The sequence below is a fragment of the Phascolarctos cinereus genome, unplaced genomic scaffold (assembly GCF_003287225.1).
Source record: "Phascolarctos cinereus isolate Bilbo 61053 unplaced genomic scaffold, phaCin_HiC Scaffold_726;HRSCAF=1367, whole genome shotgun sequence".
NCBI lineage: Eukaryota > Metazoa > Chordata > Mammalia > Diprotodontia > Phascolarctidae > Phascolarctos > Phascolarctos cinereus.
The window spans coordinates 42,884,681-42,902,732 of record NW_027556098.1 but is presented as its reverse complement, the minus strand read 5'-3'; the positions used below and the strand labels follow the sequence as shown (position 1 = coordinate 42,902,732).

The 18,052-nt window shown below is 38.8% G+C and overlaps 1 protein-coding gene across 1 annotated transcript in view; it reads left to right on the top strand.

The window, feature by feature from the left end:
* The window catches only part of PDXK (pyridoxal kinase), a 74,527-nt gene that overhangs the window by 20,240 nt on the left and 36,235 nt on the right, over positions 1-18,052 (top strand). The window contains exons 3-4 of the mRNA XM_020973883.2: positions 9,589-9,643; positions 15,256-15,360. Of these exons, the coding sequence (XP_020829542.1) occupies positions 9,589-9,643; positions 15,256-15,360 (160 nt within the window). The remainder of the gene's footprint in view (positions 1-9,588; positions 9,644-15,255; positions 15,361-18,052) is intronic.

The window sequence follows — 18,052 nt, the reverse complement described above, 5'->3', positions numbered from 1 at the left end:
GAGGAACTGATATAGGCCAATAGCTATCTTTAAGAAGAGGGAGAAAGAGTCAGATGCAGGAAATATTATAGAGGTAGAAATTTGGCAACTGATTGGTTATGTTTCATGAAGGATAATGAGAAGTACAAGATAATGTGAATGTTATAACCTTGGAGCCTGGAAGGATCATGGTACCTTTGGCATAGAGAAGTTTGGAATGAGGGTCGTGGTGGTGGATGCAATTAGTTCAATTCTGGAAATGTTGAGTTTGAGATATCTCTTAGACATTCAATTTCAAATTCAAGGCAATTAGTAATGCAGGACTAAAGCTCAGAGACTAGATCTAGATATATGGGTTTATGAGTCATCTGCATAGAGATGATCCTTGAACCAGTGGGAGCTAATGAATTGACTAAGAGAATGTGTGTCAGAAAAAGAGAAGAAGGCCTAGGTCAGAGACTTGGAACACTCAGTTATGGATGATGATATGGGCTGGAAAGGGGGCAGTCAGACAAGTAGAAAGAAAACTAGGAGAGAGTGGTGTCATAGAATCCTTAGAAAACATCCAAGAGGAGAAGGTGGTCTGCAGTATCAAGTACGAACAAATAGGTTCAAAAGAATGAGGATTTAACGAAGACCCCATCAATTTGTTAGTAAGAGATTGTACCTTTGGAGAAAGCAGTGTCAATTTAGTGATGGGGTCAGGAGCCAGAATAGGTGGGCCGAAGATTGTGTTAGAGAAGAAGCAGATGAAATGAATGTAGGGAATTTTTAAAGGAGTTTAATTGAGAAAGGAAAGAGAGATCTTGAGCAATCATGTAAGTGATGGTAAGTTGGAAGAGACTTAGCCATGTTAGATGGACAAGTAGATAGAGGTTGAAGATGGAGTTTAGGAGAGAGGGAGAGGCAGAAGCCTTGAAGACAGAATGCACAAAAATAACTTAATATTATAGGTCTTATAGAAGAACATGTCTAGGAATTTAATATAAAAATACAAGGCCAAGAGCCATTCCCCCATGGATAAGTGATCAAAGGATATGAGCAAACAGTTCTCCAAACTACTGACAACTTATTTAAAACTGCTCAAATTACTAATAATAGGAAAAATGCAGATCAAAACAACTCAGGTTTAACTTCATACCCAGGAAAATGTGAATAGCTAATGGTAAAGGAGTTGTAGAAAGATAGGAATATCAATACAGAGTAGATGCTCATCAGCTGGAAATGGCTAAACAAATTGTAGTACATGGATACAGTGGAATATCATTGTGCCATAAGAAATGAAAATACATGGGATTTGAACTGAGTGGAGGAAGCAAACCCAAGGAAGCGACACACATGACTATATCAATGTAAATGGAAAGAATAGTAAAATGAAACTGAACACTCTAATTATAATGACCAGTCTTGACCCCCTTGAAGACAGTTGAGAAAATGTACCTCTCTCCCTTCATTGTAGAGGTGAGATACTATTGATCTTCCCTATTGCCCACAAACATGCCTATGTTTCCCCTACCCTCCAAAATCGGTCACTTGTTCGCTCTATCCCTACTAGTTATTATTCCAGCTAGGTGGCACAAGTAGGTCTGGAGTCAGGAAGACCCGAGTTCAAATCCAACCTCAGCCATTAACTATGTGACCCTGGGTATGTCACTTAACTTCTGTCTGACCTAGTTTCTTCAACTATAAAATAATAACAGTGCTGACCTCCAGGATTGTTGGGAGGATTAAATGGGATATTTGTAAAGTGCTTAGCACAATAACTAGCATGTAGCAGCACTACAGAAATGTTAGCTATTTATTAATCCTCCCTTTTGTGGTTAAACTCCTTGAGAAGGTACTCTATAACTGGTGCCTCTACTTCCTCTCACTCTCTTCTTACCTTTCTGCCATCTGGCTTCCGTCCTCATCATTCAACTGAAGCTATTCAATCTAACGTTACCAATGATCTCTTAATTGTCAGATCTAGTGGCCTTGTCTCAGTCCTCATCCTTCTTGTTCTCTCTGCGTCCTTGATACTCTCTTCTCTGTGGATTTCCATGACATTGCTCTGTCTATCCTAGTTTTCCTTCTACTTGTCTGATTTCTGGGTCCTCATCCTGGTCTTGCTCACTAACCATGAGGGTCCCGCAGTGCTTTTCTCCCTAGACTATACTTACCATTTTGCTTGGTGAATTCATCAGTTCCCATGGATTCAGTGATCATATCTATGCAAGTGATTCTCACATCCACTTATCCAGACCCAGCTTGTCTCCTGGTCTCTCATTTCTCCACCTTAAACTCAACATGCCTAAAACTGAACTCATTACTTCCCTCCCCAGGAGTTTGCTTCTTCTGAGCTTCCTTACTGAGGAAACTTAGGTGTCCTCTTTGACTCCCTGTTGTCTTTCCACATAACCAATCTGTTGCCAAGGTCTGCCTGTCACTTTTACTTTTGTAACAACTCTTATTTGCCCTTTCTTTCCTTTGACACTGCCACCGCTATGGTCCAGGCCCTCGTCCTCCCACACTTAGTTTATTGCAGTAGCCTCGATTGATCTCCAGTAGTTGATCTCCCTGTCTGGTTTTTCCACATTCCAGTCTGTCTTCCACTCAGATGTCAAATTGATCTTCCTGAAGCACAGCTCTTACCATGTTATACTGACCCTATTCAGTAAACTTCAATGACTCTTTATCACCTCTAGGATCAAATATAAAATCCTCTGGCTTTCAAAGCCTTTCCTAACCTGGTTCCCTTCTACCTTTCCAGTCTTCTTATTACTTCTCCTGGTGTTCTCTATGATCCAGTAACACTGGCCTCCTTGCTGTTCCTAGCCCAAGACGTTCTATTTACAGGTTCTGAGCATGTTCACTCCCATGGCTAGGATATTTTTTTTTTGCTTTTTGGTGAGGCAGTCAGGGTTAAATGACTTACCCAGGATCACACAGCTAGTAAATGTCTGAGTTCAGATTTGAACTCAGGGCCTCCTGACCCCAAGACCAGACAAAGCTCTATCCACTGCACCACCTAGCTACCCCTCCCTCCTCATTTTTGCCTGCTGACCTTCCCTGGCTTCCTTCAAGTCCCAGATAAAAATCTGACCTTCCATTAGAAGCTTTCCCCAATCCCCCTTTAATTCTAGTGCCTTACATCTATTGATTATCTGCAGTCTATTTTGTATATGTGTTTTGCACATAACTGTTTAGATGTTTCCTCAGTTAGACTGAGCTCCTTGAGAGCAGGGACTTTTTTTTTATATTTCAAGCACTTAGCACAGTCACTGGTCATAATAGATACATAATAAATGCTTGTTGACTGTCAGACATGGTTAATATGTTGGTTTTGCTGAATTGCTTTTTCCTGTTTAGTTTTTAACCTTTGTTACAAAGGATGGCTCACCAAGTAAGCAGGCTGTGGAAATTTCTTTTCTACAGTAGGCCCCAGTTGCTATTAGAAAATATTAATTTGTAGTGGACCCAGTCAGTGTAGCTACATTACTTACGGCTAAGTTCAGTGGTATGTGAACAGAAGTGGAGGATGTGGGTGGTGGGAGTAATCTAGGGTTAGGGGTTGGCAAGGTCTGACTGGCAGTAAATCAAGGGAACACAAGGGATTTGGTATAAAATTGAACTAGTTCATTAAGAATCATGAGAGAGAGGAAAGAGAAGCCAGAGTAGCAGCCCAGTGGGAACTGAGCCTGAAAGTCAGGAAGAACTGTTCAAATCTAGCCTTAGACATTTACTAGCTGTGTGAACCTGGGCAAGTCACTTAACCCATTTGCCTCAGTTTCTTCAACTGTACGATGTGATGATAATAGCACCTATTTCCCAAAGTTGTTGTGAGGCTCAAATGAGACAATAAGTGTAAAATACTGGCACATAGTAGGTGCTATATAAAATGCTTATTCCTTTCCCTTCTAAATCTAAGCCTTCTGCCTGAGAGAGGAAGATTTCCAAGTTGGTATAAACCATTTATGGGCAGCCAGATGGCATAGTGAGTAGAGCACCAGGCCTAGAGTCAGGAAGACCTGAGTTAAAATTTAGCCTAAGACACTAACTGTGAGACTCTGGCAAGTCACTTAACCCTGTTTGCCTCAGTTTCCTCACCTATAAAATGAGCTGGAGAAGGAAATGGCAAACTACCCTAGTATCTCCGCCAGAAAGACCCCAAATGTGATCATGGACACTTGGACACAACTGAAAAACGACTTAGCAGAATTTCCAAATGCAGCTCCCCATCCTGCGTAATCATCCCTGCACTAACTATACTCTCCTCCTTTTCCCATCGTGACCCCTTAATGAGCCATTTAAACTTTTCCTCTGAAAAATCACTTGTCAGTTGGGGAATAGCTTTTATTCCTACAAATTTGAATCAGTCCGAAATGAAAATTTTATTAGAGAAACTTGATACAAAGATTTTTGTCCCCAGTTACCTCCTTTCCTTCCAATTTTAGCTGCATGTTCACAGATTTGTGCAAAAATTTGAATTTTATATGATCAGAATTGTACATTTTATCCTCTTTGCTTCAATTCTTTGATCATCAGCTCTTCTCCAGTAGGTAGATCTAAAAGGTAATTTTGTACACTTTGGGAATTTATCTTAGTATGTGGTATGAGATGTTGTTGACCTATATTTAATTTCTGCCAGAAGGTCTTTTCAGTTTTCCCAGAAGTTTTTGTCAGATAGTGAGTCCTTACCCCAGTAGATGGAATCTTTAGATTGAAAAAGTATTATCTCCCTATCTTTTCCTTTTTGGTTTTGTTGGTAACATACAGGAATGCTAATGGTTTATGTGAATTCATTTTGTGTTCAACTTTGCTGTTATTGTTTCAATTAATTTTTAAAGGTTCTTCATGTCATATCATTTATAAAAAGTCATAATTTTTTTCTTTGCCTATATTTATTCCCTTAATTTCTATTTCTTGACTTATGGCTATAGTGTATTTCTAGTACTGTTCAAATAGTAGTAGTGAAAATGACCATCCTTGCTTTACTCTAGATCTTATTGGAAACATCTTGTAATTTTTTTGACATTTTAAAAAATATCCTTAGGGGCAGCTAGGTGGCACAATGGATACAGCTCCTGCTTTGGAGTCGAAAGGACCTGAGTTCATATCCAACCTCAGACCAGACACTTGACACTCACTAGCTGTGTGACCATAGGCAAGTCACTTAACCCCAATTGCCTCACCCCCCAAAACAATCCTTATTATTATTCTCTGTTCCCTCCCAAAATTATGAAACCCATATATTTTGGGGTTGGAATAACAAGAAAAACTTTTCAGACAACTTACAGCATGTCTGGTTGGTCATGGATTGATCCATAATGGCAGTAAACAAACTACAATATAAATGTGAAAATATTATTATATCACAGTGATACAGTAAAGCAGAACTATGAGCAAGTGAGATAACAAATAAAAATGGAAGTAAGTATGCCTATGGGGACCAGCATGATATTAATAGCATTCTGAGTGTACACCATAGTGGCACTGAATCATTTCTAATTCTCTAATTAGCATTATTCAATAATAGTCTTTCATATGTAAATTCAACCTAGGATGCAGTAGATTTAGTACAATGGAGAAAAATGCCCATGGGAACTAGACAAAAAATTAATGCAGAACAAAAATAAAAGGAAACCTAAAATAGAAACAAGATTTTTGAAAATTTGGCTACATGTAAAATTTCAGTGAGAAGGGAGCAAAGTCTTTAAATTACTTATCAAAATTATACAATTCAACAACCAGTAATTTTTCCTAAAATAGCAGGAAAGTTGAACTAGATAAAATTTGGAACTCGGCATCACAGAAAAATTGAAATGATATTGAGGGAAATTAGTATTATACTAGTATTAATAACTAATTATTAATTTATAATCCATCCTTTCCCTACTATTTCTGTTAAGACTCAACTCTTGAAAAGGTTGGACAGTTTTAGAAGTGTATTGACAGTGGGGTGATTTTTTCCTATCCCCAAGGCCTCTATCTGGGCATAATATTAGCCATTTTTGTTCTGTACTTTCCTGGCCTCAGGAGCAACATATCAACATGATACCCCCATACCACTGCTAGAAATGGGAACTTATGTGGGAATCATTTTTTGCATTTTCTTCATGTTTTTTTCTCCATTTCCCAGTGTTACTGTTGTAAACATTAGATATTTTGTTTTATATTGTAGCAAATAAAACCTGAAAGACGGTTTCTATATAATCTCTTGGGTATGTACTGTATGATTATTAATTAGGCTAGCTAATAATAATAAATTGAAACCACTGACCATCCTTATGGGGGTGTCACACCCAAGAGAAATTAGATAATACCTACTTCCTCTTGATGAGTTCTAGTCGTCTGATCCAGACACACTATATCCTGAGGTACTGAAAAACTGTTGAATATGATTGCTTAGTCTTTTTGGAATATAGACCTAGTAATGATATTGCTAAGTCAAAGAGTGTGCACAGTTTGATTACCCTTTGAACATAGTTCCAAATTGCTCTCCAGAATGGTTGGATCAGTTCACAACTCTACCAACAATGCATTAGTGTCCTCATTTTCCCATATCCTCTCCAGCATTCATCATTTACCTTTTCTGTCATATTATCCAGTTGAGGTGGTACCTCAGAGTTGTTTCAACTTGTATTTTTCTAATCGATAGTGATTTAGACCATTTTTTTTCATTTGACTACAAATAGCTTTGATTTCTTTATCTGAAAACTACCTGTTCATATCCTTTGACCATTTATCAATTGGGGGATGACTTGTATTCTTATAAATTTGACTCAGTATTCTATATATTTGAAAAGTAAGGCATTTATCAGAAACACTGGCTGTAAAAATTATTTCCCAGCTTTCTGCTTTTCTTCTAATTTCACTTGAATTAGTCTTATTTGTGCAAAAAGTTTTAAATTTAATATAATCCAAATTATCCATTTTATGTCTCATGATACTTTCTATCTCTTGTTTGGTAATAAATTCTTCCTTTCTCCATAGATTTAACAGGCAAACTATACCATGCTCTCCTAATTTGCTTATGGTATCACCCTTTATGTCTAACTTGTGTCCCCATTTTGACCTTCTCTTAGTATACAGTATAAGATGTTGGTTTATATGTAGTTTCTGCCATACTGTTTTCCAATTTTCCTAGTAGTTGTTGTCAGATAATGAGATTTTGTCCCACAAGCTGGTATCTTTGGGTTTATCAGGCACTAAATTACTATGGCTGTTTACTACTATGTCTCAGGTACCTAATCCATTCCATGGTTCTACCACTCTATTTCTTATCCAGTACCAGATAGTTTTGGTGATTGCCACTTTATAATATAATTTGAGATCTGGTATGGATAGGCCACCTTCTTTTGCATTTTTTTCATTAATTTCCTTGATAGTATCTATATTTTCAAAAAAGAGAAGAAAATAGATTCTTCAAATTATAGGTCAGTAAGTTTGACTTCAATTCCTGTTTATCTGCAGACTATGCTGCCTCCATTTTGGCTATCATTTCTACCTCCTTACAGGAACTTTTGGATTCCACCAAAGTGGAGTCTGATAAATGAGCTTTCACCCTAACTTGCCTGGAATCAGGGTGGCTTCCTAGCCATTTCTACACTATTCTGCTGAGTGTATACCCCCTACCCTTCCGGCTTCCCTTTATTTGTTGCCTTTCCTCCATTAGACTTTAAGTTCCTTGAGGGCAAGGACTATTTTGCTTATTTATTCCTCCCTAGTGCTTAGCACAGTGCCTGGCATATAGTAAGCATTCTCTCTGTCACTGTCTCTGTGTGTGTGTGTGTGTGTGTGTGTGTGTGTGTGTGTGTGTGTGTGTGTGTGTGTGTCTGTCTGCCTAAATTAGGGTGGTGTCCATTACAGTGGGCAGAAGGGGATGAATGGGAAAAATGTGTAGTTAAGATTAACAAGAATGGGCAAGTATCTGGAGAAGACCAATCCGAGTGGTCTGGGTAGAAATGGATTCCTTTGTCCGGATTGCTGGAGGCAGCTGAGTTTCCTTCTGCCACTTCTTAGCCAGAGGAGCTGAGTAATTTTCCTGAAACACAAATCTGACCGTGTCACTCCTGTTCAGTGAATTCTCTTTGTCCTCTAGGATTTGTACGTATAAACTTTTCTTTTTGTCATTTAAAGCCATTCATAACCTTGTTCCATAGAGTCTCTGGACTCTATGATCCAACCAAAATTGGCCCTCTCTGTTTCTAACACATCTTACTGTTGAAGTTTAGATGTTTAGGGGTACTGGGAATCCAAAGTAGCAACATGCTGGTCCTGCCCGAATGAATTGGACCCAAGCAAGACAAGTTTTATTGGAACATTGATTGGGGCGACTGAGATTTCTAGTGAGTTCTAGCTATTGGCTAGATTTTAAGAATCTGAGCACCTAAACGGAGGCCAAGGTGGATCTTATATACAGATAGATTGTGGGAGGGATCTAGGAGTGGCCAAGTAGGTGAGGTGACTGTGAGGTAACAGAAAAACTGCAAAGCCAGGAACCTGGACCACGTGGCCGAGGGAGACTGGAAGCTAGATAGAATTTAAGGGTGGGAATTGGCTGGGGCGGAGGTAATTGGACTGAATTAGGAGATTGGGCATAGCCACAATGAAAGGCCAGTGGAGAAAATTACTGGGATGATGCCTCAGGCGAATGCCAGAGACTTGACCATGTGGGAAAAGGAGAAAACTCCAGGAGAATTGGGGGGAAGGGGGGTGCAGGGTGTTCCCAGGGTGGTATCCCATCTCCTTATCTTTGCAGTGCCCATCCCTATTCCTGTAATGTAACTTCTCCTTATTTCAGCTTATATGAGTAGATACCCTCTTTTCCTTTAAGAAGCAGCTTAAGCTTCTTAAGCTTAAGCACTGGCTTCTACCCAAAGCATTTATTCATTCATTGTTCCCTCTGTCTCTAGTGTCTTATCTCCATAGCTACCATCTATTTATTTTGTAATCTCTCTCTCTCTCTGTGTCTCTGTCTCTCTGTCTCTCTCTGTGTCTCTGTCTCTCTGTCTGTCTCTCTCTCTCTCTCTCTCTCTCTCTCTCTCTCTCTCTCTCGTGCATTGAGTAGTAAGTTTTGATTGACCAATTGATTGTTGTCCTTTTCAGGAACATGCTATATAAAGTAGACGTAAATCTATGTATTTGTTTTTCATTTGAGTTCTTATGTAAATGGTTTTCATGTATTGTTTTCTGAGATTATGACTCACTGGATCCTGTAGGCCCTGGAATGTGTAGTACTCTTCTCACAAACATCATTGCTAAAGTGAAGCAGGAGAGCCTTTTACTAGGCAAAAAGGATACTGAAAATCCAAGTATTAAATTAGGTCTTGCCCATGTGTATCATGGCAGCAGTTTTACTCTGCCTGAAGACTGGTAAACCTCTGTTTCTATTTTGGGTCTTTTGTATTAGTATGCTCTATTCTATCATCTGACTTATAAATTCTAAACCATATTTCCATGGCATCTGTTTATGGGGTTTGTGTATGTTAAAACAAAATCCTAAGCTTTGAGGTAGGTATGTAGTCATGAAGTATATCCTAATTTTTATCATTTCCTTTATTTTTAGGCATGTTCCAGACTTCAAGACATCTTTTTATGTCTCTAAATTTTGTTCTGTTTCTATTGCAGGTTTTGGGGTTCGAAATTGACACAGTGAATTCTGTCCAATTTTCAAATCATACAGGTAAATTTACTTTATTTGGAAATGGGCTTCAAAAAAATATCCCACATTGGTTACATCTATAGTAACTTTTATTAAGTGACAAGTACCTAGGGCATTGAGAAGTTAAGTGACTTGCCCACAGTCACACTGACTTAAAGTGTCACAGGTAGGACATGAACTCAGGTCTTCTTGAATTTGCAACCATCTCTCTGCCCATTACACTACACTGCCACTCTTAAAATATGTTATTTTTATTTTCATTTAAATTGTATTGTTTTGTTGTATGGAAGGAGGGACAATGATGATATCAGAATCACAAGTACTTAAGAGCTCTCAAATTGTTTTAAAGGGATTATCCCTGAAGAACCAGATTTTGGATTTTGATTACGGGTGGTCCCATAATCATCATTCCTGGTGATGCCATTTGTCTTCGAGTTAAAACAATTTATGTTGAGATTTCTGCTCTATGACTTTGGTTATGGATGCACTAAAGGCTGGCAGTAATTTGTAGATTTGTAATATGGCACATATGTAAAATTGAAAGACACGATCAGGTATTTTGTAAGTCCAAATTACTTTGAACCAAGAGCAAAGTGACACAGGAAAGTGCAGACTGTTCCTGAAACCAGAGACAAGTGAACTCCCATGTAGGCAGGATAAAAGAGTATTTTTAAGCCTGGTGTAGTACTACATAGTTAAATCCCGGGGTGGTGCTTTTTATTGGAAGACTTAGGAAGCAGTGTGTGATAATAATTAACTTTATAAATAGAGCTACCTGTACAAAAATACTTGTTGTTATGTAGCTGGTTGTTATTTAGCTAGAATAAGAGTATAATTGAAAAGAAACTTGCTTTGTTTAATATGGAGTAATTTTTATGTTTATTTTCTTTTTGCCTTTCTTTGACTTTTGGAATTTCACCTAAAATGAACACATTTTGTAAATGGAAGGGACCATAGAGATTAGTTAATAAATCAACAAACATTTTTTAAAAAATATTTACTATGTGCTGGTCGTTGTGCTAGGCGTTAGAGATACAAATATATATACATGGAATATATATACATATATACACAAATATATCTATATGCAAAATATGTATATACAAAATAGAGATTCAAATATATATATATACAAAAAATAAAAAAATCTCTGCTGTCAAAGAGCTTAATTCTAATGTAAGAGACAACAAAAACATTTGTAAGTACGTAAAACATAAATAAAAATATATACAAAGCAGCTAAATATGAAATCGTTTGGGAGGGAGGGCACTGGCAGTTGTAGGCTATCATGGTAATCTAGGTGAGGAGTGATAAGAACCTAATGAGAAACAGTTGAGTTGAGAGAAGCGATCTGATGTGACAGTTGCTGTATAGGTAGAAATAATGTCTGGCAAATGACTGGGTAGATGGGTTGAGGGAATAAGCATCAGAAGCAGACTTTGAACCCAGATCCTCTGACTGCAGAAGCAGTGCTATACATTTCCTCAATTTATTTTCTATAGTTTTGGGAAACACTAATCTTTTGTAGCAGCATTGTGGCCTTTTGAGTAAAAGGGCTGGCCTTAGGGCCAGGAAGTTACGAGGTTCAAGTCTTACCATTGACATGTACTGACTGCAGTTTGCAGACCAGACACCACCTTTACTGGTAGAGAGCTGGAGTTTCCTTATTTGGAAGGAAATCTGGGAAATCGCAAGTCCAATTCTTATCCCTTCCCCTAATGTTTTATATGTATGTGGTTGTATCTCTGATATCTGCTATTGAGTACCATAATGCTTTTTCTGCATTTTTTTATGTAGTGCTAGATAGTTTTGATGATAACCACTTCACAATATGATTTAAAGCCTGACAGTGCAAAACTTCCTTCAGCAGCCCTTTACATTCTTTCCTGTTTGTTTTTTCCATGTAAATTTCAGTATGATTTTATCCAGCTTTATGAAGAGAGATCCCTTTGGGGGGGGCATATTGTCATTTTCTTATAGTAAATGATCTTTCCATGAGCACTAAATGTCCCTCCAGGTAGAACCTCCTTTCAGAAGAACTGAAGTAATGTCCACTGTTTTCTGTGACACTTTACTCTCAGGTTCCCTCACTTCTGACCATTTGTTAAGAGCAGACCTGATTTAGGTTGTCACTCTATCAGTTCAGGCTTAATATCAGAACAAAATGAGATACTCATGGGTCTTTGAGCAGTTAAGAGAACAAAGTTTACTTAGCCCTGACGTAGAAAGGTATACAATAAGGATGCTCCAGAACTTAGCTTGGATACACATATCCCCTGCCCCTTTTCTCCACAGAGAAATGTGTCTGGTCAGCAGGGTTGGATGTAGTGACTCCAGTGGTTTCAGGGCATTCACCGAGTCTGAAGGACCCCAGCCCCATGAAGATGGGTCTTTTTATGTTGATGACCAGGAAGCCATGCCCAGGAGGGAACAGCTTGAGCCTTGGCCCATTCCTTGAGCCAATCGTGACCACCTTTGTTGACTTTTTGTGAAAAAACTAGCTTTATCCATGTGAGAGAGTAGCGGGGAACCTTTGTTGATATTGGTCCTATTACTTACATCCCGTAATGGCAAATCTTAAGGATCTTCTAGAGGACCTTCTCCCATATAAATGCTTTTAGGGCTTTTTATTAAACAGTGCTCCTGGCATAGGCAGTACTAAGGGGAAAAAGAAAAATGAGAAGAAAAAATTTACAGCTCACTTTCCCTTCTCTCTGAAGGAGTCACCAGTAAAGGCAAAGAAAAGAAAAAATAGTGCAAAACAAAAGCTAAAAACTCTAGGCTTCTTCCCTTCCTTCCCCTCCCCCTACCTTCATTTGAAAGAACTAAATCTCAGATCTCTGTGGCAGGTCCATGCATTGAAAGGCACTAATCCTGCAGAGACCCAGGCAAGCATGATTTTGAATGAAGCATTTCTATTTAGCAATAGAAGCCTCCTGTACTCTGCCCATCTTGTATCACCCAACTCCTAAGAGGCAACTCTGGATGAAAAGGATGATTATGACCCCATGTTATTTGTTAAATAGCAAGTAGGACCAAGAAATAGGTGAACAACTGCTTTTTAAAAGAGGTAGTAGGGAGTTTTCCTTTTGGCAAACATGTATCTCTACAAGTCCAAGTCTCTTTCTGGCTACCCCTGCCAAATGCTTGCCAGCTTATTTTTTCTAGACAGAGAGTTCCAGCAACATGAGCCTTGTAATGGCCCAAGGGGGGAGATTGCTAAATAGCCTGCTTTTACATCTTCCACGGCTGGAGCATGTTCTGGACCCCATTTCAAAGAGGTGTGCCTGTGGGTGACTTGGTACATGGAAAACTAGGTTACTCGGGTTGGGAAAGAGGGTTCTCCAGAACTTGCATGTCTCCGGGTTTTCTTCTTAGATTATATCAGTAGCTTATTCCATAGTGTTCCTAGAATCCTCTGAATCCTGGAATTTACCCACTTATTGAATTCACCCAAACTTGACTGAGTAGACTAGACCCTGGATTTTCATAGGTGATTTCTTATTCCTTGTGCCTCTACCATCTGATCTAAGGATTCTGACACCATGGCTCACCTGGCTTCGTCAACATTTTGTCATCATTGTAGTGCTGTACATCAGTGCCCCCATGAAGAGATGACTCTTTCAGGTTTCCGGGCCCATTATAATGTGGCAGCATGAGGGAGAGATCAGGTAATCCTGGGAAAGGACAGTGAAAATATACTGAACTCATTCCCAGACAAAAGCAAACTTCTCCTGACATGTCTCAGACGAGGAAAAGTGAAAAAATGCATTGGTGAGGTCAGTAGCCATATACTACTCATCCCAGGCCTGGGCTCCTTGGTCTATAACATTAATGAAGTCAGATCAGCTATAGTAAAATGAAAGCTGTAGATCCCTATAATCTACTATAAGCTGCCAGGTGTCATCTACCTTGCAATTTCAAGGATTTCCATGTGACCCTACTCACATTAATCCACATAGAGGCTGCCAAAAGGACTTGCACAGATACTGATGACTCAGATCTCTTCCTTCTGTGATATGCCCTCTATAACCATTTTGGAATGATCCAAATGCGGTAGGGTTTAGGTGGAGCTGAAGGTTTGAGTTCTGAATTTCCCTATACTCCATGGACAGTAGTCATCAAGTGCTCTTTTATATCAGCCTGGTGTCCTCACCCTTTGATAGCAAGATAGTGGGCCTTGTACTTCCTTTCCACCTGCCTTCTCTCCCAGAGTGCACCAAGGCATAGCTGCAGCTCTCCTTATATATTTCTCTGATTTTCCCATTTTATCAACCCATAGCTGTACAGTTTTGCCTGGCAGGGAGATACATAGTTAAATTCTGAAGATGTTATCATTATGGTGAGACTCCACTCAGAAGATGAGATCTGATTCCCCTGAGGCTGGCTATTCAGAGGGTTCATGGTGAGCTGTGGGAAGGAGTGCAGTGGAGTAGAACAGATCTCATCTATGAAAACAGTTTTCTTTTTCTTTCTCCCTTGAAGATCCCTAAAGGGAATTTTTGTATTCTAGTGAAAATAGCTGCCATCTCAGCCACAGAAAAAGGGACGAAGGGCAGCCCCAAACGTAGCTGAATCTGTAAGAGTAAGTCTTTACTCCTGGGGAGACCTCGGCATTGGCTTCATTAAACCATACTCTCAGGAGCAATTATTGCTCTAGAGACTCATCAGATTTGTGTTTGAACTTCTCTTGTAACTTCCCCAGGTGAAAGCCCATCCAGTCTTTGCTCCTTCAGTGGAAAGAATCCCTTTCCTTCTTGGAGCGGTAACAGTATGTGCTTGGGGCTTTCTTGCCCTCTGTGAAAGTTATCTCTCTCTCTTACTTCTCTCATTCTCCTGTCTCCCTGTCTCTGATCTCTTTTGGGATGCAGCAAAACTTCTGGGTTGAAGACTACTTCCATTCCCAGGCCTTTGGGAGCTCTCTTCTCTTAAAACAATCACATCAAGCTCCATTAGTTACCTGTCAGCCTTCATAAAATGGAGCTTAAAGGCCCAGAGTGGTCTTTTATACTGAATATGCTGGGCCAGTTTACTTTCATTCTTATTTATAATGCTGGCAGGCAAACTTCTGCAGAATGTAGTCAACAACTAAGGAATGTTGGTCTCGGTGTTTTCTTTACTTTCCCGGCAGCCTCCTCCAGCATCTAGTCAGCTAATAATTACTTGTAAATGCTCTTCCCTCTTATCTCTGAAATTTCGAAAAAGATCCCCTACAACCTTCCATTTTTGCCCTTTAGGTGTTTGTTTCCATCTTCTCCTTGTCCTAACCTGCCCTGTGGAAATTATCTGAAACTTATCACGTGGAGATGAAAATGGTTACTGATAAGCTAAAAAGGAATTACTCTAGAAAAACCCAAGCTAAAGTAACCAATTTTGTGATTTTAGGATTTCACTAGAGGCACTGCCCATTCTTCAGGAAAATGATATCTAAATCAGCAGCTTAACTCATGTGTGCATTATGAGTTTTGTGTGTTTCAGTTTAGAATAAAGAAATAAAATTTTAAAAATATAATAAAAAGATGGTGGTTTGTAACCAGAATGCTATTTTAGGGAAGCAAGTATTGTTTTGATATTGATATTGGTCATGTCTATAATTGTAAGTAAAGTCTTCAATACTTTTATTTTTCTTTTAGGTTATCCATACTGGAAAGGTCAGGTGTTAAATTCAAATGAACTCCATGAGCTGTATGAAGGTCTTAAACTGAACAATGTAAATAAATATGACTATGTTCTCACAGGTAAGAAAATATAACCCTTCTCCTTTCCTCAAAAGGACTAGTTGCCTCTTAGTAGAGTGTTAGTATGTGTGATCAGGAGAGGAAGTAAATTTACCTGGTGATTTTCATCTTAGAGCTGTTTATGTTGTTTTTTATACTTCCTGGTAGGCAAAGAGATGAATGAACTCACAGCCCCTTGAGCATTACCATCTGCCTCCTGCCTACCCTCTGCCATCTTGCCCTTTTGCTATAGTTGTGTCAGATCTCTGGATCTTATCCTTACTATAACTTAACCCTCTGCATATAAGACAACTAAAAAGAACATTTCCATACACACAGCAGAACACAAAATTATAATTCTTTATGAAATTGTGAATCTCCATTTCATATCACTTGCATTAAAAAAAAAGTATCTAAGTTCAGCATGTACTTTCAAAATTAATCCTTCATTCTGTACTGTTCTCTTCTGTGTTTTTTTTTTTTTAAGAACTGGGTCTCCCCATCTTTCCCAGGCTGGAAGTATCTGCTGCATTTTTTCGACCTGGTCAAGTTTACCTATTTTTAGGTCCTGGTGGCCCTCCACTCTCAGGAGTGTGTCTGACTTAGTACAGTTACTCAGTTGACTTTAGCCCTCCTGTAGCTCCCAAGCTCACACAGTCCACCAGCTGTAACTTCTTTGTGCATTTTAAAAAAATTTTTAAATTGTTAAAAAATGTTTAAAAAAATCTTTTTTTTTGGCATCATTATTACTATCTCTGTGCCCCGTACTCCTGTCCCCAAGTAATCAAGAAAAATAAATGAGAAAAAAGTAAAGTCAACCAAAATGAATACACAAAATGACCATATCTAAAAATGTATATGTGCACTTAACAGTATAACAGTGTGCATTAACTCTCTGTCAGGAGGTGTGAGTATTACATTTCATCACGGAGGTCGTTCAAAGTGAAGTGTTTCAAAGTTCTTTTTCTTTATGGTATAGTTGTCCTTGTATAAATTATTCTCCTGGTTTTGCTGACTTCATTAGATGTCAATTCATATTATTTAAGATTCTCTAAAATAATCTTTTGTCATTGCTTATGACACAGTAATATCCCATTACATTCATATGCCACAGTTTGTTCAGCTGTTCCCCAATTGTCTAAGGTAACCTAAGGTACCCCCTTAGATTGTAGTTCTTTTCCACATGACTATTATTGCCCTGGGTATGTGAGCATGCATATGTGTGTGTGTGTGTGTGTGTGTGTGTGTGTGTGTGTTTTCCTTCAATCTTTGACTTTCAGATGAGTGAGATTCATCTGATGCCTGCTTCCCTGACCCCTTCCTCCATGTTTTCATATCCTTCTTACATACTCCATTTACAATACATCGCAAGTTAATCCTCCTTCCTTTCTATACTAATATAGTCTTCCTTTTACCCTTTCTTTTTTGCATCTTAAAAACCCAGATTATAAGCAATCAGACCCCAGTGCCTGTTTTTCTCATTTGCCTTCCTCAATACCCTCTGAAGACATTTTAAGTTTCTAAAGGTTGTTTCTTGTTTCTTCTCCCCTTTTAGAATGGTAGCAAGAAATCAACATATAGGTCTTTCCAGTTGCTCAAATAAATTTACCTTTCTAGGTTTCTCTGGATTCTTATATTTATTTTTCAAAGTTCTGGTCTTTTTATAAAGAATACATGAAAGTCTTCTATTCCATTAAAGGTTGTTTTTTTCCCCCTATAGATACAGTTAGCTTTGTAGGGTAAATTATTCTTGGTTGCAAGCCTATTTTATTGGAAAACTGTATTCCAAGACCACCTTCTTCCTAAGATGGCATCAGTTGGGTGGAGATGAGGTGGAATACCTTACCTTGATAATTAGGGCATATTGACTAAGTTTTTCTTTAGTAGGAGCAAAGTTCTTGCCCTGAATTAGGCAGTTCTGGAAAAGCTCAGTTTGCGTTTGAAAGTAGGCTGAAGATCCTATAGGACAAGTGGGTGCTTTGATTGTTATGAAGAGTCCTGTTGGAGAGAAATATTATCCTTAAGGGCTCATGTGACCCTATTACAACTTGGCATCATGGCCCTCATCAACTTTAGTTGATTGCTCATGAGGACAGAAGTCATATAATGTCTCTGACATACCTGCCAACCACTGTATATAGAAGGGTTCATTGGCATAATTCTTCCACTGGCCCTAACCCTAGATGGGAGAGCCTTTGATTGCTTAGTCCCATTCTCTCCAGACCTCTGATTAGTCTACCAGAACCGTATCATGTCCATTACCAACGAATCAGTGGAAATGAAGATCTTATCTAGCCCATCCCTCAAGGCCCTCTCACATGCCAGAAATGCAGTTCCTTAGCTCAGCACACTGGGAGGACTTGCCAAAATCCCCATCTCTCATATCCTATTAACAAATTAATGGACGCCAGAATCTAGGTGCTCATGACTCTCATACTACACATAATTTGGTGAACCACACAAAACACCATCTTAAGGAGCAGGGTCCTCATAGGTCAGGGCCTATTGGACTAGTCAAGGAGGCAGATTGAGACTCAAGGCATCAACATTTGGTAGAGTTGCAGCCTGTTTGTTAAGGATGCTAACACCTAAAAGACCTATGTAAGTGTGATTTTGAATGTACCATTTCCATTTAACAATAGAGGTCTTCTATTTCCTGTATATCTTATTAGAGGTACCGTCTTGTATTGCCCAACTTGTAATAGTCAGTTCT